General features: G+C 37.3%; 1 protein-coding gene and 1 long non-coding RNA gene across 9 annotated transcripts in view; one reads left to right on the forward strand and one right to left on the reverse strand.

Moving 5' to 3' along the window:
• elp4 (elongator acetyltransferase complex subunit 4) overlaps positions 1–27,107 on the reverse strand; it is a 261,465-nt gene that overhangs the window by 113,630 nt on the left and 120,728 nt on the right. For 5 of the 8 annotated variants that reach the window (XM_069902855.1, XM_069902827.1, XM_069902818.1 and 2 more), the window contains exons 8-9: positions 24,601–24,709; positions 23,477–23,583 (exon numbers count right to left, since the gene is read on the reverse strand). In XM_069902855.1, coding sequence (XP_069758956.1) covers positions 23,477–23,583; positions 24,601–24,709 — 216 coding nt within the window. Of the gene's footprint in view, positions 1–11,661; positions 11,707–23,117; positions 23,341–23,476; positions 23,584–24,600; positions 24,710–27,107 lie in introns of those variants that run through there. The other 3 variants (XM_069902809.1, XM_069902843.1, XM_069902838.1) reach the window with 2 other exon arrangements.
• The window catches only part of LOC138745651 (uncharacterized), a 58,711-nt gene that overhangs the window by 25,397 nt on the left and 6,207 nt on the right, over positions 1–27,107 (forward strand). The window contains exon 2 of the long non-coding RNA XR_011346390.1: positions 4,001–4,131. This is a non-coding gene — a long non-coding RNA (uncharacterized lncRNA). The remainder of the gene's footprint in view (positions 1–4,000; positions 4,132–27,107) is intronic.

Here is a 27,107-nt window from a genome sequence, read left to right on the forward strand (position 1 = left end):
AAGCTTTAAGATGGTTGAAACACACAGACCTTGGAAGGGTGAGACATGCAGGTTTTAAGATGGGTGAGACATGCAAGCTTAAGGATGAAGTTAGCAGTTCCTGAAGTGGGTGAAAGAGACTGGGGGTGACAGATCATTGATTACTCATGACAACCTTGTTGAGGTGCTTCAGAGAAACGTCCTTTATAGATGAGTGCATTCTTCTTCAATTAGAACCCTTTTTGTGGGTCAGTCGAAGTAGAGTGCAATATTTCTTCTGCCAATAGAGAACCTTTTGCATGGGTCAATTGAGTAGAGTTCAGTATTTCTTCTGCAACTTTAAAACTCTTTTCATGGGTCAGTCAAAATGGTCTCTCATCCCTCTATACCACACATGTCAAACTCTGGCCCGCGATATAATTATATTTGGACGCAAGATCATTTCAAAAATGTATTAGAGGTGGCCCGCTGGCCGCCGCGCCAGTATAGTGCATGCACAGTAATACAACAAATCCCAGAATGCATTGGCGTCAGCCTGCTAATCGCCCCCACCTCCTCTGTTTGCGTTGCAGGGTCTCACCGTGGACTCTGGTTTTGGGGCCTGGCCGGTGTCAGGGGAAGCCATGGCCGCTTCCCAGCGCCCGGAACCGGAGGCCTCAGGCCTGACCTCGCCAGGACTGTTGCCCACTCCCCCTCCCTGCCGCAGGCCGATCCGCGACTCACGGTGACGGGGGCCGCTGATCCGCCGAGATGCCGCCCTGCAGCGAGAGCCGATGCCCCTGCACTGTCGTTGTCCAACCCGATCGCCCGCAAACCCCGCCCTCCCGCACACAGGCCTGAGTAAGTATTATGAAGTTTAATCTCATGATAAAATGATCTTCCAATAGTTTCATGTCACAGTGATAAATATATTCCTGGTTGAAAATGGTCCTGCACCTGGACACAAGCTCATTAGGCATAAAACTTGAAAAGTGTGTAAATCAAAGGATATCTGTACCAATGGAAAAAGGGCATGGCAAATAACCCTGCTAGAGTTCATGCCCACAAACAGTCACCCATTTGATTGTTTCAGGAATCATGTTATTCTCCCACATTCTCAATAGCCCTCAGATTTTACTATTTGACAGCACACTAGCAACATTTGACAAATCCTCTATAGAGAAATATTATTTATTGAATATTTTATTTCTCATTTGTTAATGCTTCTGGAAAGAGTTTATCCAAAACTATTATTAAACATTTATTTTAATAAGAAAAAGTTTAACATTACATATGTTGAAAGAAGAGAAAACATGCAGATGTTGTTGAAAATTTTCAATAAATATTTAGTTCGGCCCTCGACTTAGTCCAAGTTTTTAATTTTGGCCCTCCATGAATTTGAGTTTGACACCCCTGCTCTATACTAACAGGAAGAACTCTTGACAATATGTCTATAACCATAACGAGGTCAAGTGGGTTTCTCAATCTCACAAAGGAAGTTGAAGAGCTCATACTCTTGTGCTGCTTCCTTAAAATAGACTCCTGAACAATATGTTCAGTCTTTTCAAATAAGCTGGTCACATGGTCTTTGTCCCTGGCTTTTCCAATGCTTCTTCCCTTCATTGAACAAAATGTATCAAGTGAAGAACATGCGGTCTTTGAAGGCTCCAGCCCTTTTCACAGTCACTTTCCAAAACTTGCAAGGTTTGTTTAAATCTGTTCTCTTAAAGGGACAGTCCAACACAAATAAAATGAATTGAAAAATAGGAGAGCGTCACACCTTCCACTGTCAAAATTTTTTTTGAGCTGTCAGAGCAAATTTTTAGCTGCAAACACAATGTTTGAAATAAAACACCACAAGAAATAATACTATTGTGTTAGCCAGTCTGTAGTAATGGAGAAGGCTGAGGACAAACAGGGCAGTATGGGAGTGGCATTGTATGATGAAACAAGTTCCAGAAAAAACTTCAGATCTGAAATAAAAGCAGAATATGAAGGATATATTCAGGTCACTCAGCATCTGTGGAAAATGAAATACTGTACTTAAGTTTTTCAGATCTTTCATCCAGCAGCAACTCAAGTGGAAAGACTCATCAATAGACACTCACATCTCTCCATTACGATGCTTACATCTATATTTCAGAATTTGTCAATATCAAACCCAACACCTGTGTGAAGGAAGGACAAATCTTAATTATACTAAGTACAGTACAACTCCAATTATGTGAAATCAGATTTTTTGAAATTTTTTTGGAGCCAAACTGACCTCACAGGTTGAAAAAAAATTCACCCAGCTTGAAATTAGAATGACGATTGTTCTCATTTCAGGTAACTCCTGCCTCTCTCTCTCTCTTTTGATTGATTTTTTAAATCTTCCCCTATTGACTTTTTTCTTCAACTCTCCCTCTCAAACTGTATTCCACTATCTCCCAGCACAAGCGGTCGGAAGAATCCCTTGTCCTGGCATCAAGGAGAGCAGCCTCCCGGGCAGGTGGGACATCGGGTCAGTGACGTTCTCTCCTCTTTCCTTCCCTCCCTCCCTGGCACACCAGAGCTCCCGACACTGACTCTGAACCCTCTCCTTGGCCTTCTACCACACACTCACACTAGACTCCCTTAGGCCTGGGGAGGATTCGGAATCGGGACTTGCACATTGTCGTTGTGAGCTCCAGTGACTGGGGAGACCGGAGCCCATCGACTTGCCAGTGTGTGTTCCATCAGCCTGGGAAGCCTCTCCAGCGATCAGCAAAGCGGTGGGACATGTCGGATATCAGCGGCTGCAGTTGGGAAATGTTGGTGATTGGCAGCAGCGTTGCGGATAGCATTTTTTGGTGAGAATTAAACATTATTTTAATGCTTAAAAAGCCTTTCCTTGTTGTTTGTTGATGTTTAAACATTGATACAAGTGATTTACTGTTGCTGTTGGGCTGCTTTTAAAAAATGACCAGTTATCCAAAAATAATGTTTATTCTATATAGGCCCGATCCCGGCCATTTGGATAATCGAAGTTGTACTGTAACTGCTTTTATAATGGATTCAAGTCCCAATATATAAGATAGTCACTAATAAATCCAATAAAAAAAATGCTGGGAAATTTCTTTACTCGGTATAATCAGAATTGGGAACTTGTCATGACAAATTGTATTTGAGGAAAATAATGTGGATGCATTTAAAGAAAAGGGAGAAAAATTACAAAGGAGAAATAAATGAATCTGTTAAAATACAGTGAGATGAATTATGGTGACAGAAGGCCTTACGCAGAGCAAATAATGATGCAGACTAAATAAATGGTTATTCCTATTCTGTAGATACATTTTTTAAATTTAAATTTAGAGATATAGCACAGTTACAGGCCATTTCGGCCCACAAGTCCATGCTGCCTAATTTACACTCAAATGACCTAGTACATTTAGAATGGAGGAAACTGAGGACCATAGGGAAAACCTACAGAGACACAGGGAGAATGTATAAGCTCCTTACAGACAATGTGGGATTCGAACCCCAGTTCCTATCGCTGGCACTGTAAAGGCGTTGCACTAACTGCTACACCAACTGTGCTGCTCAGATGATATGCAAAAGAATTAAAAAAGGTCCTGAATTCTTGATACAATCACAAAAATAACTCTGAACATGTCATTTTCATGAAATATTTTTCAACCAGTCTGTTATGAGATAGCTCCTGCAGAAGCAGATAATATTCTAACTAGCAGAATATTTGTAAAACTTGACTATTCCTCAATTCTCAACACTTACTATAAGTGGTACAGTATTTCCAATAAACTATTTGTCCTTATCACTTTGAAGGAAGACTTTAAATAACATTAGGTTTTCCTTTCCTCAAACTACTTCATTTCTTCCAAGTTACTGTGCACTGTCTATCAGTACTTCATCCTTGGAGCATTGCAGGTGACTCTGGTCACCAAGTTTCTTGACATCAGGGGCCCTTGGATGGTAATCAGAAGGGGGAAATACAGGTTAATTTCTACCATCCTTTACTAAATTATGCTGGAACTAATTCCTTCTTTTTTGTTCTTTTGCTCAGGTAACAACCTGAGCTGCTCCAGACTGGGGATCCCGAACAATGCTGGAGAACTAACCCAATTGTGAGGTGTTGCAGTTGAAGGAAGGACTCAACAGGCTGTGAGCCACTCGAGACTTGGTCATGAGAATCAGGTATTGGAAACAGGATTCAAGAGGGTGCTGATGGCAAGAAGGAGCTCTCAAAGGGGCTTGAGAGTTGAAGGCTTCCTGATCATAGTGGACCTAAAGCTCGGGCTGCCAATGGTTTGAACAGAGTCTGTGTGGTGGCAGAGAATCCATGGACATTCAGTGTTTCTGAAGGGACTCTGTTTTGCTATTCTTTCTCTTATTTTTTGGGGGGGAGAAGGGCAATGTTCATGGCAACTCTTTGTTTGCCTTACAGCCAACAAAAGTTGAAGTATATTATATATATTACATGACAATAAAAGGGACATTGAACTTTGTAGGTTCTCTATCAATTGGAACAATACCCATAACCCAAAACTTTTCAAATTTGACAAATTGATGACAAAAAGAATGCTTAAACTTTGCAACCAAGTGCATCCATCCATTTAGTGGTTTGAAAATCCTTATTGCCTTCTGCCTCAAGAGATTCTAGTCTTGAGCCAATTTGCTTTGTTCCATGCAATATTGAGGGAATGTCAGAGCTGCAGTGCTCATATATTCCAGGACCAGCTGTGGCTTCAATTCAGTTGCTTCATGACCTTGTCCCTGAAGTATATTTCCCCACAATAAAATTCATGATAAAACCCTGGAAAATGAGGACTTCTTTCTTTATCTTGAGGGCCTTGCAATTAGCCAATGTACGTTGATGTTGATGAAATTCACCGTAGTTGGCAGTACAACAGTTTAGCCTTTAGCCATCTGACAACAAGTAATTAAAAATCACAACCTCAAACCAGGCAGCAGTGATCCCTTCTCTTTTGTATGTTTCAGAGGCATGTACTATCTCCAGCAGGCATTTCAAAGCACTGGAGACATATTACCACTGCTGTTTCCACATAATTGTACAAATCCACATGGAAGATAGGCAAAACAAAATCAGTATCCCCTTCCAAGTCAAGTCAAGTTTATTGTCATCTGATTGCACAAGTACAACCTGACGAAATAGCCTTCTCTGGTCCTTGGTGCAAAACACACAGACACACAACACACAAACAGACAAACTATACATATGCAAAACAAGTATTCATATATCCAAATAAATAAATAAATATTGTCTCAGATAGTTAGTGTGAGCAATTCGTTTCGTCATTCAGCATTTTCACTACCAGTGGGAAGAAGTTGTTTTTCTGCCTGGAGGTGCTCCTGTATGTCTTTTCCAACTGGAGCAGTTGAAAGATGTTATGTGCGGGGTGGAAGGTGTCTTCAATGATTTTGTATGCCCTCTTCAGGCAACAATCCTGGTAGATCATATCGATTAGGAAGTGATCCTCTGTGCCACTCTTATTGTCCCACGGATTGACCTCTGATCCATTTCTCTTCAGTAACCATACCACATGGTGATGCAGCCAACCACGACACTCTTGATAGAGCCCCTGTAGAAGGTTGACATGAAGGCAGCTGGTAGCCTTGCCCACTTCGGCCTTCTCAGGAAGTGCAGTCGCTGTTGTGCCTTCCTGACAAGTGAAGAGATGTTGTGTGCCCATGATAGGTCATTTATAAGTGAACTCCAAATAACTTGGTGCTCTCCTCTCTCTCTACTGCAGAATCATTAGAACATAGAACAGAGAACACCAGAGCACAGGACAAGCCTTTCGGTACTCAATGGTGCATCAACCCGCGATGGTGTATTGACCCATATATTCCTTAAAAAATACTAAATCTTCCGTTCCCTGTAACCATCTATTTTTCTTCCATCCATGTACCTAAGAGTGTCTTAAATGCCCATAATGTTTCAGCCTGCACCACCATCCATGGCAAGGCATTTCAGGCACCCACAGCTCTCTGTGTAAGAAAACAGCCCTGATGTCTTTCCCCCAAACCTCCCTCCCTTCACTTTGTACATATGTCCTCTGGTGTTTGCTATTTCTGGGAAACTGGTGCCGGCTGTCCACCCCATCTGATGCCTCTCATAATCTTGTAGACCTCTATCAAGTCTCCTCTCATTCTTCTATGCTCCAAAAAGAAAAGTTCCACCTCCGCTAACCTTGCCTTATAAGATATATTTTCCACTCCAGGCAACATCCTGGTAAATCTCCTTTGCACACTCTCCATAGTGTGGTCTAAACAGAGATTTGTACAGTTGCAACATGACCTCACTACTCCTGAACTCAATCCCCCTATTAATTAGGCCTTCTTAACTATCCTATCAACCTGTGCAGTGACCTTGAGGGATGTATGGATTTGGACCTCAAGGTCCCGCTGTTCATCCACACTCCTTCCAAAATGCATCACCTCACACTTATCTGGATTGAACTCCATCCAACACTTTTTCACCCAACTCTGCATCCTATCTATATAATTTTGTAACCTAAACAACCTTCAGCACTATCCACAACTCCTCCAACTTTTGTATCATCCACAGTCTTAATGACCCAGCCATGTTTTACCTCACATCCTGATGAAATTCCTTTCACTTACTTCAGTCAGTCATGCTCTTCCTATGGTGCGGTGATCAAACAAAATCAATGTTTTGCATAGTTCCACCATAACCACTCTGCTCTGATATCACTGGACAACAAATTTTTTCAAAAGGTTCATTTCCTGAAAAAAACTTGGGAATTATGATAGACCACTTCAAACTGAACACAAAGATAATTTCAGATTTGCGATATCATGTAGGAAGATGGACAAACATGAAATGAACCTTTATTGAATTTAGCATGTTTAATCGCATAATGATGCTGACACATTGCGTTAGTTCAAATGACCTAAAAATATTTTGCTGCTGATTTTCGCTTGTACTCAGCATCTGATGCCTCTCATACCAGTGTCCAAAAGTAGTTGGACAGTATTGATGGATTCCAGTTTCCTTGATTCTATTTTTCTATGGTCGCAATGTCTTGGTGAAACCTTTCACTGCGTTTGTCACTGACTGCACCAAGATCTGCAGGGAAGAAGTCCAAGTGCGAATGCACTTCATGGTTTTGTAGGCTTAAAGCATGTTGTCAATCAGCTGGATGTAGTTTGGTGCTCTGTAATTGCCAAGAAACGAGCCTGCAGCTGACGTGGACTTTTTTACCCCCTCCATAAATCTTCGTCCGCGAAGCCAAGCCAAAGAAAGAAAGAATTGCCAAGAAAATTCTTAACATCTTTAAATGCCTGACTAAGCATTCCCAGGCTCAAGACAACATTTGAGTGCATGCCTAGGCCTGCTTGACTTGACCAGAATAGCTTGGTTTGTTGGCAATATACTAGCAGACTTAAAATTTGACAGAAATTCACAAAAATAGGTTATATCTAAAATAAAGCGGTATGTGATAGGAAAAGTTTAAGGTGATTTTCATGATCAGCAGCCCAAACCCAAACCATAAAATACACCCAAAAGTGTTCAGGAAGTAAAATCATCATTGTCCAGTGTATTCTATGCCTTAATTAATGAAGGCCAGTTTTCACTGTGATCACTTCATCTACCTGACACCATGGACAACAACAGTAGGCTGATATCACCTTGACATTACCAAGTCTAGATCCTGGAACTCTCTTCCTAACAGCAATGTAAAACTATCTATCTTCAGCAGAAGGATAGCAGTAGTTGAAGGTGGTGGCTTACCACCATTTTCTCAAGGACAATTAGTAATACACAACAAATGATGGCCCTGTCAATGATGCCCAGAAGCCAAAACTCAAGAACAAAATTCCTTTAGTCTTTCACATCAGGGTAAAAATAGGATAATCTGGCATCTGATTGTTCAGAAATGCTGATGGCTCGGCATATGGCTCACTCATTAGTCTAGAATGTGAGCTGGGTTTCCAAAGCCAAGGATCTGGAGTCTGGGATTTAGTTAGAAGCTAGGTATGTGGTTGGAGCCTGAATTACCATGGGTTATGATAGAAAGAGCCTAAAAAGAGGGGTTCTGGAGATTAGGATAGCTAGAAGGTGGTCACAGTTACAGGACTTCGAGTCAGTGGATTGGATGGTGTTCAAGGAGAATATGAACGATTACACTAGGGTTGTCAGATACTTTATCAAAACAACTGTGGAAGAGCGTGTTCCCACTAAATCGTTCAATGTTTTCCAAAACCAGAAGCCCTGGATGAACAATTAAATCTGGAACCTGTTGAGAGTCAGATCACAGGCATCCAGATCAATACAGAAGGAATGGATATAACCTGTGAAAAGCTATCTCCTGGGTTATGTGGAAGTCCTGGATGAAAATAGATATAACAAAGAACACCTGACAGCTGTGGCAGGGCCAAATGCCATAACCTGCTACAAAACCAAATCTGTTCAATAGCAGTCAGCAAAGCTTCACTCCCAGAGGAACTCAATGACTTCTACACCTGATTTGACCATAATATCAGTGAAGAACCATCCCGCTGCAACCCCTCATCTCATGACAATCCCATTCTGTCCATATCTGAGGATGATGTACGCGCTGCCTTCAGGAGAGTGAATCCGAGGAAACCATCTGGTCCAGATGGAGTACCTGGCTGAGTAATAAAAATCTGTGCTGACCAACTTACCACATGCTTCAAAAAGGCATTAATCATAACGGAGCCCAAGAAGAGTGTAGTAACCTGCCTTAATGACTATCAACCAATAGCACTCACATCAACAGTGATGAAGTGCTTTGAAAGTGTGTTGAAGCATATGCTCCTGTATAGCGGTGACATCTACAGCAGATTCCATCTCACCGGCTCTACACAAAGCCCTGGAATACCTGAAGAGTAAAGATGCATTCGTCAGAATGCACTTTATCGGCTCAAGTTTGGCATTTAACACCATCATCCCCTCAAAACTGATCAGCAAACTCCAAGGCCTGGGAGTTAACACCCCACTGTGTAATTGGATCTTGGATTTCCTCACCTCCAAACCACAATCAGTGAGGATTGGTAAGACCATTTCCTCCACAATCTCCATCGGTACTGGAGCACCACAGGGCTGCTTTTTTAGCCCTCTGATCTTCTCACTTTACACCTACGACTGTGTGGCTCGTTACGACAATAACACCACCTACAAATTTGCCGACAAATTTGGGTTGTATAAAGAAAGCTGATAAGCCAGCTTATGGAGGGAGATTGAAAATTTGGCTATAATGGTGAACCAACAACAACCTCGCACTTAAAAAGTCACCAAAACTAAGGAGCTAATTATTGACTTCAGGAGGACAAAACCAATCAGAGGTGGAAAGGGTGAACAAATTTAAGTTCTTGGGAGTCACTATCTTAAAGGATCTTTCCTGGACCCAACACACTAATGGCATCATTACGAAAGCACGTCAGCACCTCTACTTCCTCAGGAGTTTACAGAGGTTTGGTATGACACCAGAAAACCTGGCAAATTTCTGCAGTTGTATGGTGGAAAGTGTGCTGACTGGCTATATCATGGTCTGTTATGGGAAAACCAATACCCCTGAGCATAAATCCCTCCAAAATGTAGTGTACACAGCCCAGGACATCACAGGCAAAACTCTTCCCACTATTGAGAACATCCACAGGCAACTCTGCCTTTGAGGAGCAGCAGCAAACATCAAAGACCCTCCCACCAGCACACGTTTGTTCTCGCTGCTGCCATCAGGAAAGAGGTATAGGTGCCACAAGACTTACACCAGCAGGTTCAGGAAGAGCTGCTCCCCCTCCACCGTCAGACTCCACAACAACAAACTCCATCAGGGACTCATTAAAGGCCTCTTACTTGTGCACTTTATTGATTTTTATCTCTCTGGATTGCATAGTTGGTTGTTTACATTTCTTTATTTGTTTGCATTATGCATATCTTTTTGAGTACAGTTTTTTGCACTACCAATTAATGGTAATTCTGCCTCACCCCTACTCCATCAAACTCATCACAACAAACTCAACCATGGACTATTAAGGACTTTTACTTATGCACTTTATTGATTTTCTTTGCTCTCCCTGTATTGCACACTTTGTTAACATTTGTTATTTGTTTACAGTTCTTTATTTGTTTTTTTTTGCACTACAATAACTGGTAATTCTACTTCACCTGCAGAAAAAAGTCTCTGGATTGTATGTGATGTCACATATGCACTTTAACAATAAATCTAAAATCTGATAGGCTTGCAGACAGAGGCAGGGTTTGGAGTGCTTGTATATTACTGGATCATTTATTAAATTACCATGTACAATTTTTAAAAAGTTGAAATGAAAGCACAATTGTTTATTGGAGTAATATCTAATACTCCAAAAAGTTTAGTGGTTCAGCACCTTTTTTAAATATTTTATTTATTCAACATATATAATGTCAAAAATTAAGGACATTATAACATAATTACATAATAGAATATTAACAAATATATGTTGAATATCTATTCATAAAAACTAAAATACTAAAATCTAAAACTAAAAAAACTAAACTACAAAAAAAAACGAATAACCCACCCTCCACCTCAAACTAAACTGATTCCAAAACTAATATACAAGATATTTCATTATAAAATGGTTACAAATAATTAAGTCGGATTGTATCAGTTGACACCTAAAGCCTCAAAAACATCATAAAGTAATTATATTTTTAGGGAAAACTTCACTGATCAAAAAATTAATAAATTTTTAATTTTTATTTCATTATTTTTGTATACAGACCCAAAATTTGCAAAATTAAAAAATATTTATCCTTTAAATTATATGTAATTTTTTCTAATGGAATACAACTTTGAATTTCATCATGTCATCTATCTAATGTTAAAGAAACAACAGATTTCCATGTTACAATGACACATTTCCTTGCTATTACTAAGAACAACTGAACAAACTTTAATTGGGAATATGACAACAATAATTTAGGAGTGACACTTTTAAAATTTCCTAACAAAAGCAATTCAGGATTTAAAGAAAAATTTACTTCCATTATCCATTGTAGAAATTCACTAATATAAACCCAAAAACAGTTACCCTTTGAACAAGACCACATAGAATGAAGTTCCAATTTCTGTTCCCCATCTAAAACACTGATCCGATAAATCCAATCTTTTAAAATAATTTCTGGTCCCAATTTATCTCTCAAATAGGTCTTCAATTGAAAATAACAAAATAATGTGTTAAAAGGTATACCATATTTAATCATTAATTGATCAAAAACATCAATCTATTATTATGTAAACAATCCCCCAGATTAGAAATTCCCTTATAATACCATATATTTAAAAAAGGATTATCTTTTGAAATAAAACAACAAAGGATTAATTATTGGTGTTTTTAATGAAAGATATATTCATCCATTTCTAATTTATTTTTACCCCCTCCATAAATCTTCGTCCGCGAAGCCAAGCCAAAGATTCCAGATATTCAATAAATGTTTTAATATCGGAGCTTCCTATTTATTACATTAGATTTAAAATCCCATTTATAAATAAACTCATCTGGTTTAACTTCTTCTATTTTATTTAGTTCAATATCCACCCATGATGTTTTAATTTTACCAAACATAAAGACTAAAAATCTTAATTGTGCTGCTCTATAATAATTTATAAAATCAGGAAGTTGTAATCCTCCCTGTTCATATTTCCATGTTAATTTTTCTAATGACTTTCTTACCATCTTCCCTTTCCAAAGAAATTTCTTAACTTGTTTATTTAAATCCTGAAAGAAATGATGAGATATAGATATAGGTAAAGTTTGAAATAAATACTGAAGTCATGGGAAAATATTCATTTTGATACAATTAACTCTCCCAATTAATGTAATCGGGTTTAACACCTTTAATATCCCAAGAATGTCATCTTATTAAGATTTGATTGTAATACAAAACGTATATTTTCTTTTCTTCTATTTCCTACTTATCCCTTTTTTTATAACCATGTACTTGTAACTGTAACAGCTTCTAGTCCCAACAATAGCTTCTGAGTTAAAATGTTAACTGTTCACTCTCCACATTCTTTGAATGTTTCCTTTACTCAACTAAAATACTGACCATTCACTTTTCAGACAATCACCCATCCCAGATCACATGTACATTCTTTTTTTCAGTTGTGTGGTTTTTTGCCTATTTTAAAAAAATTTACATACAGTAAAATTCCCAGTATCTGGAATTCATGCTAAAGCAAAAAAACCCCACAATAAATAAATATTCAGATAGATAGGAATAAATAAAAATTTAAATAATGTTTAAAATTGTAGAAGTAAATCTTCTCCGAAGGAACACACAACCCCTTGGTGAAGATGGGAGCAAACATTCATCCAGCAGAGAACCTTGGACGTGCACTGCCCGCAGCAGTTTCAATAAAGTTATGTTTGAATAAAATGGTGGTGCTCAGGATAAAGAGCCAGTCGATGCTGTTTGTCACTGGGGCATCTCTCCCAAAGTGTCCCTCTACCCCTGCTTGGGGGAGGGGGTTTAATTATGATGGCAGAACAGTTAGCACAAAACTGCTATAGCGCCAGTGACCAGAGTTCAAATTTAAATTTAAATTTTGTATGTTTCTTGAATTAATTAAATTAAATTGATTAAAGTGAACTTTACATAATTAAGGACTAGAATACTGATTTTTTTTCAAAATACTTTACATCTTACACTGTCTTTTGTCTTTTAAACTGTTTATTCTTAATGCAGGTATATTAGTTAGGCATTGTAAGAGTGTCTCAGGCAACTGCAAAATTTGCATATTTGGCACCCTATAGGTGGGGATTTTACTGTAGTGTATAGATAAGCAAAGAATAATGCAGACTTAGCATTGTAAATAACAAGTGGTAGTGACTGATTATTGGCTAGCAAATGCTATTGCATTTCCACAAATACCACTAACATGATCATATTCTGACTAGATGCACAATATTCATCTACAACTTCAATTCCATTCACTGTGTTCTATTTCAGTCATTTTCTCAACCAATGCTGTTGTATTTTTAGTCTAGATAGTACGTGCTCAGTTTAGGTAGGGTGTCTAAGTGTTAAAATGTGTGTGTGAGTGTGGTGGGAAGGGACATTGCAAAGAAAGTCCTCAAAACCTTTTCATTAGTCAACCTTCAATTGATTTTAATATTCAATGCTTTCACTTCTCAAGTTGTATAGAAGGCAAAAATGCACTGCATACTTCAATTAATACTAATTTGTTGGAAATAAACACACAACAATGCCTTTTTATAGACATGGGTGTTACTTACAAGACTTTATTTATAATCTTAACCCTTAACTACCCTCAATCAGCTGTAAAACTTGTGGCATGAACATTTTTATTTCAGGTAATCCCCATGTCTATCTGATTCCACAGTTTCCATTTCTCGTTCACCTACTTCTTGATTTATTTTCTCTCTCTTTAACATTTCTTTCCCCAACCTCCTTCATAATGGTTCCTCCATATACCTGTCTCTCCACCTCCCATGCCTTCTGTGGTATACTGTATCATCTCTGGGAGACTCCCCCACCTCCCTGCCTTTATATATGTATTATTTTCCCCCACCATTCTACTTTAATCTTGATAAAGGGTTCATACCCAATATGTTGACTGAATGTTTCTACCCATGGATGCTGACTGTCCTGCTGAGTTCCTCCAGGAATTTTTTGTCTTCTCAAGATTCCAGCATCTGCAGCTTTTATGTTTCACTAGCCACCCTTAAGTAGTTTGTGTGAGCTGCCTTCTTGGTAAATGACAGGATTTCTGGAATAGTTAGTCTCACAATGTGATGGTTCAGGAGATCTGTGCCAGCAAACTCCAAGACCTGGGAGTTAACACCCCACTGTGTAATTGGATCTTGGATTTCCTCACCTCCAAACCACAATCATTTCCTCTGCTCTTCTCACTTTACACCTATGGCTGTGTGGCTTGTTACGACAATAACACCACCAACAAATTTGCCGACAATACCACAATAGTGGGTCGTATAAAGAAAGCTGATGAGTCAGCCTAAGAAGGAAGATTGAAAACTTGGCTATATGGTGCACCAACAACAACCTTACACTTAATGTCTGTGACAATGAAGGAACCCCATTACAGTGGTCAGCACAACATTATTGGGTTTGAATCCAGCATTGACTGTAAAAAGTTTGCATGTTCTCTCCGTGACTCATCCCCTTCCTTGATACAACCCACTATCATTGCATTGTTAGCAAATTTGTAGATGGTGTCATTGTTGTACCGAGCCACACAGTCATAGGCTTAAAGTGAATTGAGCAGAGCTAAGAAAACAGCCCGGCACTAATGGAGATTGTGGAGGAGAAACTCTTACCAATCTTCACTGATTGTGGTCTGGATTGTGGGTTTTCTCCAGGTGCTCCATTTTCCTCCCACCCTCCAAAACATACGGGGTTGAGAGGATAATCAGGTGTAATTAGGCAGCATGGGTTTCATGGCCAGGAAGGGGCTTCTTCCATGCTATATCAAAAAATTGAATTAAAAAAAATCCAAGTCATGATGATGCGTAACTTGGAGGAGAATTTGCATGTAATGGTGCTCCTATGCCCCTTGTTATTCTCAGTAGAGATACCAGGTTTGAAAGGTGTTCTCAGGGAAATCTATGCCACATGGCTATATTCCAGTTCGCCGAATGTAATAATAAGTCTATGGCCGATGTCATCTCAATGGCTCTACACAAAGCCTTGGAACACCTGGACAGCAAAAATGCATACGTTAGTTTGCTCTTTATTGACTACAGTTCGGTATTTAATACCATCATCGCCTCAAAACTGATCAGCAAACTACAAGACCTGGGAGTTAACACCCCACTGTGTAATTGGATCATGGATTTCCTCAATTAGTGAAGATTGGTCAATTTACTTTCAACCTATGACTGCGTGGCTTGATACGACAATAATACCATCTACAAATTTGATGACAATACCTCGGTAGTGGATGGTATAAAGGAAGGGAATGAGTCAGCATACAGGATGGAGATTGAAAACTTGGCTATATCGTGCACCAACAACAAGCCTGCACTCAATGTCACCAAAACTAAGGAGCTGATTGTTGACTTCAGGAAAGGAAAGCCAAGCCAGAGGTCTACAATCCAGTGATCATTGGGGGATCAGAGGAGGAAAGGGTGAGAAAATTTAAGTTCTCTGCAGCCACTATCTCAGAGGATCTTTCCTGGACCCAGCACACAAATGGCATCTTGAAGAAAACACGTCAGCGCCTCGGGAGTTTGCAGAGGTTTGGTGTGACTTCTAAATTTCTACAGAGGTGTGGTGAAAAATGTGCTGATTGGCTGTATCACCTTCAGGTATGGGAACACCAATACCCCTGAGCATAAAGCCCTCCAAAAGGTAGTGGACACAGCCCAGGACATCACAGGCAAAACCATTCCCTCTATTGAGTACATCTACAGAGAATGCTGCTGTCGGAGAGCAGCAGCAATCATCTAAGGCCCTCACCACCCAGCACTCGCTCTGATCTCGTTGCTGCCATCAGGAACGAGGTACAATTGCCACAAAACTCACACCACTCGGTTCAGGAAAGGCTGCTACCCCTCCAACATCAGACTCCTCAATGACAAACTCAATCAGAGACTCATTTAAAGACTCTTACTTGACTTTCTTTTTGTTCTCTCTATATTGCACAGTTTGTTTACATTCATTATCTGTTTACAGTTCTTTGTTTGTTTACATGTTTATGCTGTGTACATTTTTTGCACTACCAATAACTGGTAATTTTGCTGTGCCCGCAGGAAAAAGAAATCCCAGGGTTGTATGTGATGTCATGTATGTACTCTAACAATAAATCTGAATCTGGTGGTAAAAGTATTTTGCAGATACTACACACTGCTGCTACAGCATCTCCATAGAGGAGGATTTTAATGTTAAGTGTGGTGGATAGGCCAGCTTTGAACTATGTTGTGGTTGAGCTCCTCTTTCAAGCAAGTGAAGATTATTCCAGCACACTGAACCATCTCATTGATGGTGCACATGCCGTGCTTAAGGTGGTAGGTGAGTGGAAGAAAAAAGTTTGAAAAACACTGTTTTAATCGTCCCTAATTGACTCATTATGTGCACGGTTTCACAACTCCAAAGCAAATGGGCCAATGACAATTTTTCTAAGTAAAATATTTCAGTAGCAATTGGGTCTAGAGTAATAGTTCTCAACCTTTTATTCCCACTCACATACCACTTCAAGTAATCCCTTACTAATCACAGAATACCTATGGCACAGGAATTACTTAAGGTGGTATGTGAGCGGAAAAAAAAGTTTGAAAACCATTATCCTACATTATATAAAACTGTTTAAAGGTTCTTGAATGATGGTAACATGATAAATATTCTGTAATTAGAGAATATACTGTGCATGTCACAGCTGAACATCACAGTTAACATTACAGGCTTTGGAGGAAGGCAGAATTCTGTGGCTATAATCAGACAAACATGTGGCACCTTGTGTTACCTCACTCAATATTTTTATTTTGTGTGTGTATGAGTGAGAGAGAGAGATAGAGGGGGAGAGAGAGAGAGAGAGAGAGAGAGCGAGAGAGAAAGAGAGAGAGAGTATGTGTGTGTGCTACAGAATTATGCAATTACTAATCTTCAGGTTATAAGGTTATAATCTTTAGGTTGAAAGAGATATCTTGTGGGTTGGAAACAGGCAAACACACACACAAACACAGAGAACACCATTCTGAATAGATGCTGAGTCTGTTATCTCCAGCTGTTAACAGAACAATAAAACTAAATTGTTCCACAGAAATACTGAAGACAATGAATGTTTACTCAGAAAGACATCTGGGCAAACAGAAAGCCATTTGCTTCATGAAGTGGTTTCTGGAGAATGAAACTTCAAACAAAGCCAGTAGTGAGGTCATATCATGTGATTATGACACCAAGAAAATATCTTTAATATGATGAACCAGTTTCATCTGAAGTCAGAAATGCAGTAACATTCTGTGAGAAAGGATTGTAGTTATGTACTCCTTGTCAAGGGAGGATCACAGAATCAAAGTGGCTTTGGAAAAGATGGCTACTTCGTCTAAAGTCATTGCCTGGGTTTGTGAAATCATCGTGGAAAACAAGTTCTGTAACCTCCATGAAAGAGAGGGGAATTGTGGAAAAATAATTTGTATGAAGAAACATTACTTTGAAAGCAACTCTACAAGAATTTGTGAGTTTTGAGAAATCTGATGACTTGGTATCTCATCTACTCCATAATTACTTCTGAACAATAGTTTAAACACTCTGAGTTTCAACACAAAAAAATTATAAAAATAAACTTTGAAACTGACTTCAGAATCATGCCTGAACTGTAATGGTTTGGCATCTGACCCCCCCAAACATACACACATTTGCATGTAGTTGGGCGTTAATTTTAGAATTAAGTAAAATGTTATATTATTAAAAGTTATTAATAAAAATTATTGTTTTGAAGATACCATTGTCTTAGTGAATTTTTATTGCTGCTAGTCTATGATGTGAGAGAAATACTGCTTGCTTATAATGCTAGCTTTATTTATGGTGTCATTAATTCTTTGATCTATCAAATGAGATGTATCACCTCAGGTAACAACCTGCAAATATCCTGAGATAATGCATCTCATTTGATAGCTCAAGGAAACTTAAATGTTACTTCAATAAAGCTAATAAGCTCTTTTTCCCTTCGATATTTTGAATGGGATTCTAGATATCAAAGATAATGTGGCAAATATGCTGATCAACTTAAGTAACTAAAAGTCAGAACAAAGCTGTGGTTTATTCTAATCTTCTGACCAAACAATGAGTGGCTGGAGGAACTCAGCAGGTCGTCCCGCATCCCTGGGCTGTAATGGTCACTCAATGTTTCAAGTCAGGAACTGAAGGGCCACAACTCGAAATGATGACTGACCATTCTCCCCACGGACACTTCCTGACCTGCTGAGTCCCTATAGTCACTATGTTTGCTCAAGATTCCAGTGTCTGCAGACTTTGTGCTTCTCTAACGTTACGATATATTTCCAGCTAACATTCCCTACACACTTGTCAAGAGTCTAATTACATTTACCAATCAAATCTTTATTAATACGATTATGACGATTTTTGGGTCAGAAGCTTCGATGTTCTGGTCTTTTTAAAGCTAGTGGAATGTACAAGAGCCACAAGACAAGCAAGCCTGCAGCAGCCTGAGGGAAAGTCATTTGGATGGCAATTTTCTTTGTTCACATCAATAACAAACTGCTGCAGGCTGTTCCTAAAATGGAAACATTGTGACGTTACCAAGCGTCAACTAATTTGGAATCAAAATACAAAAGTACAAGACAATTAGGCAATCCAGGGAGGAGGAGTTCCAAAGGTGTTCAAGACATCATAGGAAAAACATGAGAAGCTTGACTCTGATGATCTCATTTAAGATGTCAAGCAATAACCTATAATTTTGGCCTTCACAACAATAAAAAAAAGCAAAAAATGTTTTATATAGCTGTTCAGATTACCTAATTGAGAAAGTTTGAACATGTGTCTAGCTCTATAGGCATCCTTTGGTCAATCATCAGAAAATCAAAGGCAATTGCCATAACTCAACTGAAACTTTAATGCCGCATGATTGTGTTGTGTAAGCTCGTTTTGTGTGAGGGGGCATTGCAGTTTAGCAGAGAGATTAACAGCCAGACCAAAAGTTGGCCTCCAAAACCTTGCCCTGCTGATGCCTCAAGCCCTTTGAAGTCTGACCATCATACCTGGCAAAGCAGCAGTGGGAACTAGGCTGGTGTCAGCTCTAATCACATTGCCTGCCTCAGCAAGGCTAACTACAGGGTGCACTAATTGGCCCAATTGCGGATTATACCTTTTGCTACAGATTCAAGACAATAATTTAGTCAAATGATGGTTTTTATCTCCTCCTAATTAAGATTCCAAAGTGGAAAGGAATAGGATTAGACAGGCAGACTTTTTTGTTGTTTTTCCCTTGGTCCTTTAATGCTCTGTTCTCTTATGTATGTTTAGTTCAACATTTCTTTCTTCTATTAATAAACTTACGAAAACTTTACTCCCATCACGCAAATTCGCAACCAGCCCTTAATAACCTACTGTTTATTAAAACAACAGGCTGAAACAGAAACCCGTTAAATAAACTAGCTTGCACCATTATCTCCTGAAATTACACAACACATGCTCATTAGTCAATAAATGGGACTCCTGGTAAAGTGCCTGTGTTGGAATGTATGGAAGAGGTAATGTAGGCCTCAAAAGTCAAACTGGCATATTCCTCAGCAAATTACACTTCTTTGCAGAATATGTTAAAACATGTTAATGTTTCACAGGAGCGCAGGGTTTTAATCGCCATTTTGAAATGATACAGGAAAAGCTCTATGCATAAATAAAAATACTTCATCTGGTTACTTTTGCCAAAGTTCTTCCAGCTGTTTGTTTTTGCTATAGATTCCAGCATCTGCCATTTATTTTGTTCTTCTTTTGCTTTGTATTTGAGGGAGCTTGCTGGGCACAAACTAGCTACTAAATTTTTTACATTACAAGAGAGATTACAATTGAAAATTGTGCTTTGAGTCCTGAAACTATAAATAACAGACAATAAAATATACTATTTATATTACATAAAATTATTTTGGCCTACACTAGTCAGTAACATCCATCAAGCATGTTGACATAGATTTAAATCTACATGAATAGTACTGTATAATCAGTATTTAGAGAAATCACATTTGTGTATTTTTTTGAATTATTTTATTTTGATTTTTTCAATAGTAAAAAAATGACCATTACAAATAAATCAAATGTGAATTAATCATTGATATGTTTCCAATTATAACCTCTATTCCCATCCCCCAAACAAAACCCTTAATAAGAAGAAAAAGAAAGGAGAGAAAAAGAAAAAAGAGAGGGGCTGTTGAGATGTGGAATCCAATTCAACAAAAAGGGGACCAATTATTTTTGTCTAAATCTTAATAAAAGGAAGAAAAATAAAGGGAAGAAAAGTAAATAGAATAAATATCTTATTTATTAAGTATTCAACTCTACACTTTGCAGGTAAGGTTCCCATACCTGCAAAAACATGTTATACTTATTCCTTAAATTGTAAGTAATTTTCTTCAGGGGAAAAAACTATGCATTTCAGTATTCCAACAGGCTATTTCTGAGAGAAAATCAGACTTCCAAGTAATTGCAATACATTTCCTGGCCATTGCCAATGCGAATTTTAGAAATTTACATTTTAGGTTTTACGTTCTCAATATTTCCTAAGAGAAACAATTCTAGACTTAGAGGCAATTGTTTCCCAATAATTTGATTTAGTAAAACTCTTAAATTTTCCCAAAAGGGATTCAATTTGGAACATTACCAGGTAGATTGTAAGAAAGTACCTGTTTCTTCCCCGTATCTGAAACACATATCGGAAAAATTAGAGTATAATTTATGTAATTTTTGCAGGGTAAGATATAGCTGATAGAAAACATTATATTGCACAAGCCTATAGCATACATTAATTGTACTGGTCATACAATCAGGACATAAATTCGACCAGGTCTTATCAACAATACTAATATTCAAATCTGATTCCCATCTTTGTTTTGATCTATATAACTCCCATTTAGGAGTGTCCAATTGTAGTAAAGAATACATACTCCCATTTAGGAGTGCCCAATTGTTGTAAATAATATATAACTGATGTGAATTTCTTTGTGGTCTCCTTTTGAATTAGAATCTCCATTTCACTGCACTCTGGTAACATCATAGTTGGTCTGAGAAAAGCTCTTAATTGAAAATAACAAAAGACTATTATTATAAATATTTTATTTATTTTTTTAAATTGCTTGAATTATATTAAATGCCCTTGTACATAACATCCTTCTACATATCTGATCCTTTTATGGAACAGGTATGTAGAATTAAGTTGTCCATAGTTAAACAAATTAATCTGTTCTGAAACAAGGGTGTTTTTGGGGTTATTTTTTTCCTCATTCCAATAAAATTATTAATTTTATACCAAATATTCAAAATATGTTTTATTAATGGTGCTTCTTTTCCAGAAAAAATAAAGTTAACACCCTTTAATATATAATTTTTTTCTCCCACTCTCTCCCTGACTTTGTGCAGTTCAATTTATACCCATGAAGGCTGGTCTCTTCCATCTGGGCCACCCAATAATATTTGTATATATTGAGGAAAACATTTTAGTGTTCAGTTTTATTTAATGCAGATTGTAGCTGGCCAGAAAGACATAAATAAATTGTATCTGTGGTGTTTTATGGATAATTTTAAGGAAAAGCAATCGAAATTGAAACATTCAAATATTTGCTTTTTCTTCAGTGCCTGTCAGTGTGTTCCTACATTTTTATTATTGAGAGTGAAACACCTCCATTAAAAGTAAGTTGAGGGAAGAGCAGAAGAGCAGCAGAATGGCTGATTCATCTTGCACACAACAAAATTTCAGGTTGATGCTGAGGAAGACAAGTCATTTGTTCAGTTGCTTGCTTTATGTCATATTTGTTTTTGGTCTACTAAAATTAGTGAAGCAGTCACATGGTTGGGGTCCAGAAAAGTATTTCATGAGTTTAATTAACTTTCACTGAAATTTCAGCTGGCAAAACTTTCAGAAATTGGAAGACTATTTAAAATAGCTACTTGTATCTAAAATGCAATTTAGAAATTTAGCAAATGTAATATAAAACACAAGTCACACGTGTGATTTCAACTCTAACAACAGATTCCACACATTGCCTGAAATAAGGTGGCTAAGTGAATACTTAAACATTTTTTGAACACGATACACAATACTCTTTAACAATCTTAATTTTATAGAAAATTGCAATCAATTACATTAATGTGTAACAAGGAATCAAATGGTAACTCCTAATTGACATTTAATTTTATGACTTCCATGTGGGTTGCTAAGTGGGTATAGCAGAAAAGTATCCCTATCATAACATCAACGGCACTGATCCCAAAATGACCCAATCAAACAATTGGCCACCTGATTAACTATTAACTATTCTCAATGCAATTAAATAATGAAAATCCACTGATGACCATTAATTAAGAAAAGAGCATCTTGCTTGTCACTAGAATGAGTCTTTAATGATTAATAGATTTTTAAAAAAGGCTGGATTTGGTAGTTACAGGGGTGGGGGTGCAGAAAGCAAAAAAAAGTATAGAAAAACTGAAGAAAAACGAGGGACGGTGACAACTGTTGCCTTATCAAGTGGTTAGCTAAGAGGCCAGAGGGTCATGAAAGGGCCAAGTGGTCACTCCAGGGTGAAGTACCAAACACCAAAGCGATGCCAACCCAAATTGACCAGCAGCTAGTGAATAAGGCAAAATATGCTAATTTTATTTGTGTTGAATTCCCTTGTATAAGCTGAAATAGCCAAGACAAGTGGCCTGCTTAAATGCTTTCCACTTGACAGGAGATTAAATAATATGGTTTGTCAGGGCTGCCCACTTATTTTATCTCCAGTGAAGACACCGCACAAGGACTGGAGAAGAAATAATTATCACATCACAAAAAGCCACTCCTCAAATATGCACTCACCTTTTCATGCTTAGTTAATTAATACTTCAGCCATAATTGGTTAACAGTTGCCTTGATTTGTTATTTAGTTACGCAGGAGAAAGGGAATGGATTCATTTCAGTCCCAACACATAAGGAATATAAACACCATAAACATCTTAGTTTATTGGATAAGTTTGAATCTGGTAGAACATTAGAATTAACCTCCATAATAATTTTTATATCATTCCCAGGCCAGCAAAATTTGCTTAATAAAAATTAATAAAATAATTATTTGAGTGGTGTTGATTATCATAATGGCTTTTACTGCAGAAAATTACTCACAGTATATTACAACTAATTTTCAATTAGCCCATAAGTACATGTTAAACTATTTTCTGACAAAGTAATGTGCTGGTTAATGCAGGTTTATGGCCAGTGGTAGCAATTCGTGACAATGTTAACATTTAGTACTTCATTTAAGTACATGTTAAACTATTTTCTGACAAAATAATGTGCTGGTTAATGCAGGTTTATGGCCAGTGGTAGCAATTCGTGACAATGTTAACATTTAGTACTTCATTAAGATTTTCATTATTTCACTACAACACAATGCTGGAAATTGCAAATAATGAATACCAAAATTATTAATGATGTCCAACTGTATTTTGTTACAAAGATATTTTAATTCAGATCTACAATAGTGGGTTGAAATAAAGTACAGTACCAGCAGATCCAAGCAATTAATTTGATAAATGACCACAGGCTTATAATGCTGAATATCCTTGCAGTACAACTTTATTCTGGATTGTTACATAAAGATTCTTGACCCACAAACTGAAAATATAGCAAAGAGCTCTTTGCCCTCCCATATCACAAACACTTCCTCCTTTAGGAGATGAAAATGGGTAGTTTTCAGTCAATTGCAAGATGTGACTCATTAAGTTATTAACTTACAAACCAATTTATTCTCTTGCAATATTAAGTGAAATATTAAAATTAAAAAAAACCTCGATGCTTCCTACCTCAATAGTGAACAGTTTCCGTTTCAATTTGAATGCAAGGTCCTTTGTATCAGGCACATCAGATATTAAACAATTAAGCCGAGGAAGCTGATGAACATGGAACAAACCTTAAGAAAAATTTAAATTAAAAATTACTATCATGCAGCTGCATAAATTAAACAGGCTGATAGCAGAACTCTCCACAATTACAATCCTCACTGTCCCTTTTTAAACCAGGGATCACCATCAGAAGCAATGAAGCAAATAGTATGATTATGCTCAAGTAATCAAGCAGAATAAGATAAACAGAAAATCCTTGTCCAAGTAAAACTAATTACATTTAGGTGTAGATATGGAGACATCAACAAAAATAATTTTGATGTTTGTCAAAACGGAGGCCATTTGTGATATTTTCCCTTATATTTACTGTAAGCAAATGTAGCTATCATCTTGCTTGCTGCCCAAAAGCATTGCTGAATGATCTCTATTTTATTAAATGCACCAGTAAGCAGCCACGAAAATATGGTTTATGAGTTGGAAACTTTGAATGATACAGCTTTTTAAAAAGAAATGTATTTTGAGGCTTCAGCCATTACAAACCGTAACAAACTGCTGCAATAAACAGCCCTTAAAAAGGGCATAATATTCAGAATGGATGTTTAAAACAAATGAATATTTGGAAATGAAGCGCATTTATAACTGTTTGGAACTGGTGTACTTGAGGTCTACTTTTAGCTTCGAGCGATGAGCGCAAATCTATGCTGATCTTTCGTGACAGGAACATTGGCTGAGTTGGTGCAATCTAGTCAGGGTTAAGGGAATTGGTAAGCTCACTGGCCGAGTGGCTGCCTGGCTTCCCCTGCACGAGTATTCCCATAAGCCTGCCCACAATGATGCACATCTGATTGAGCACTATCTCAGTAATTTGGCTTGACAACATGCGAGTAGTTGCCATGTTACTTTCACAGTCCTAATGCACAGTAAAAGATAAACAGTCTGACCAATAGACTGCTACATTGGGAGGCAGTCAAAATGCAGATTCTGAAATGAAATCAATTACTACCTTATGGCAGACAAACTAATTAAAGAGAATTCTGTTAAATATCTCTAAATCACTTGGATACATTGGTCACAATTAGACTTACCATGATAGTCCTTGTAGATGGGATTGGTTTCTCTCTCAGAAGCATTAAATGATTCAAGACCAATCACAGTATCTGATAATCTTGCTACTCGGCCTATAACTGCTTTGTTCTATAGAGCACAGAGAAAATAGCTTGAAATGATTAAAAAAAAAGGAAAGCAACAAAATAAGTTTAAGATATCAGCTCAATAAATAAACAAGAGTAACTTGAAGCTGAAACAATGATCAGATAGCTCCAAAATAATCTTTGTTGACATTAAATTTTGTTGGAAAAACATTTTGGCTACTAATGTATACCATGTTAATTTATAAAAGGCAATGAAATCAAGTACACATCTAGTTATTGTATTGTATTCACATGTTCCAGTAGCTTTAAAAGTCACATAACAGGTTAGTTTTTTTTTGCACTGCTAGCTTCCATTGAGTAGATTTTTATGGACAACATTATGCCTTTCTTTCATGCCTATTCATCTTCTATTCACCAATTGTAAATAGCAAAGAGGTTCAAAGCTGCAAAGTCATTGCCCTTCCATCTTTTCTTGATGCATTTTAATAAAAGATAACAAAGCATGCAATGTGTCCTGCATTAAATTACTACTGTTTAGGATGGATTTGCAATTGCAGCACTCTCTCTACCGATCTACATATTTACATAATATTTTGCTAGGTTTCCTGTAATGCTTCTCATGGGGGTAAAAGGTAAATATAATTGCAGCCGCCATGAAAACAGACCTCTTAAATAAATGTACCTTATTTTTGAAGGATTCACTTCTTCTAGTATTTCTTACCTTGTCCCTTTTGCTTTATGTCATACTGCCTTTTACCTAGTTAAGCTGACTGCACTTTTGGCTGCTTTATATTCCTTTAGTTTTTGCTAATGTTTCTCAATTTTATGATATTTCCATTGACCTTGGTTTAAATATATTATGCACTGGACTTCTGAGCAGCTGTTGGAAGAGCAGGGAAATGAGATAACAAACTGGACATGGTATTGCTGAGGCTGGAGGCAGCAGTGCTGGCAGTCAGTACTGACATGCCTCATGTGCAAAGAATATTAGTAGGCAAGGCCCAGATGAAGGGTGAGAGCTCCAGGAATACAGCAGAAGGCAAGCTTCAGGTCCCAGAGAGAGGGGAGGTTTGCACTGGAAAAAGCTGTTGGAGGAGATATTGAAAGATTATGCATTAGGTAGATTTAGAAAAGAAACATCTAACATGGCTGTGAAATGTAAGAATAATTTATGGACATGTTGCCAACATAAAAACATTAAAGGAGAAAACTGAAGTTTTCTAGATAGGTGATTAAAGAAGCTAAAAAAGGAAAATAAAATCTGGTTCATTCATGAAGCATTTTCAATACAATTGAATGTTTTGTGTTGCCTCAGATAATAATTTTCTCAGTTGTAAATTATTTTGTCTGTGGATAAATCATATTTTGTTTATAAACTGGTTTTTTTATTTTGCAGATTCATGATCATCTCATATTTATGTTACAAAATCATTAATTTTATACTTCCAGTTAATAATATTGGAATGTACAAAATTTTGTGAGCTATGATCTATGTTTTTTTTATATTATGCAGGGTTTCAACTGTACAAATTCAACTAATTGACAAGGAAACATTAAAGCTGAATATCCATGACTGTACACATTGACATATCGATTGGCAAAATGATCAACTTGCAATATATGTAATTCCACTTAAACTTAATCACCAGTCTATATTTCCATAATATACTTATCTATCTTTATTAATAACCATGCCCAAGGCCAGTATATACAGTATTCACATTGAATAGAATATACCCCTTTTTTTAACTGGTTTATATTTGATAAAACAGAAATAATTGCAGGATGTCTTGTGATGTTGCAAAAGAAGTTCATTGTTTGAAAGACTAATCAAGGTGACGCAGGTACTTTTTGGGAAATGGGGATTATATTTTTACTGCGAGCTAGTGTGCAGAAAAAGTACAGGAAGCAATCAATGGATAATATTCTGTGAGTCACATGAATGTTGAAAATATAATGAAATATTATGTTTGGATGTAAATAAATCCAAAGTTTAATGATTTATAGTTCAAAAATCAGTGGAGAAAAAAAACAAAATTATGTGCAAATCCTATGCCTCAGTGTGCCAATATTGTTTCCCATCAATATTTCATTCACTTAGCAGAAGCATATTTATTGTACATAAAACTATTATATAATAACAAATTATTATAAGTGGTAAATTGATTTTCTGGTTTTAAAATATATTGTTAAAATCTACTGATTTTATGACTGCTTTCACAATATTCCTGTTTTTGGCAACAGAGTTGCTGCATTTTCAGACTACATTTAGACAATGGAAAAGTTAATCTGTAATTAATGATATCAAATGATGTGAAATGACTAAACATGAAAGTAACCATTGATCTCATCTTCACTTTAATACTGTATAATCAATTACCTCTGTTATCAAGATCTTAGGTAATGTACAGAAAATTACCATCAAGCTTGTTCCTTCAGTG

Source organism: Narcine bancroftii, chromosome 1, assembly GCF_036971445.1.
Source record: "Narcine bancroftii isolate sNarBan1 chromosome 1, sNarBan1.hap1, whole genome shotgun sequence".
Taxonomy (NCBI): domain Eukaryota; kingdom Metazoa; phylum Chordata; class Chondrichthyes; order Torpediniformes; family Narcinidae; genus Narcine; species Narcine bancroftii.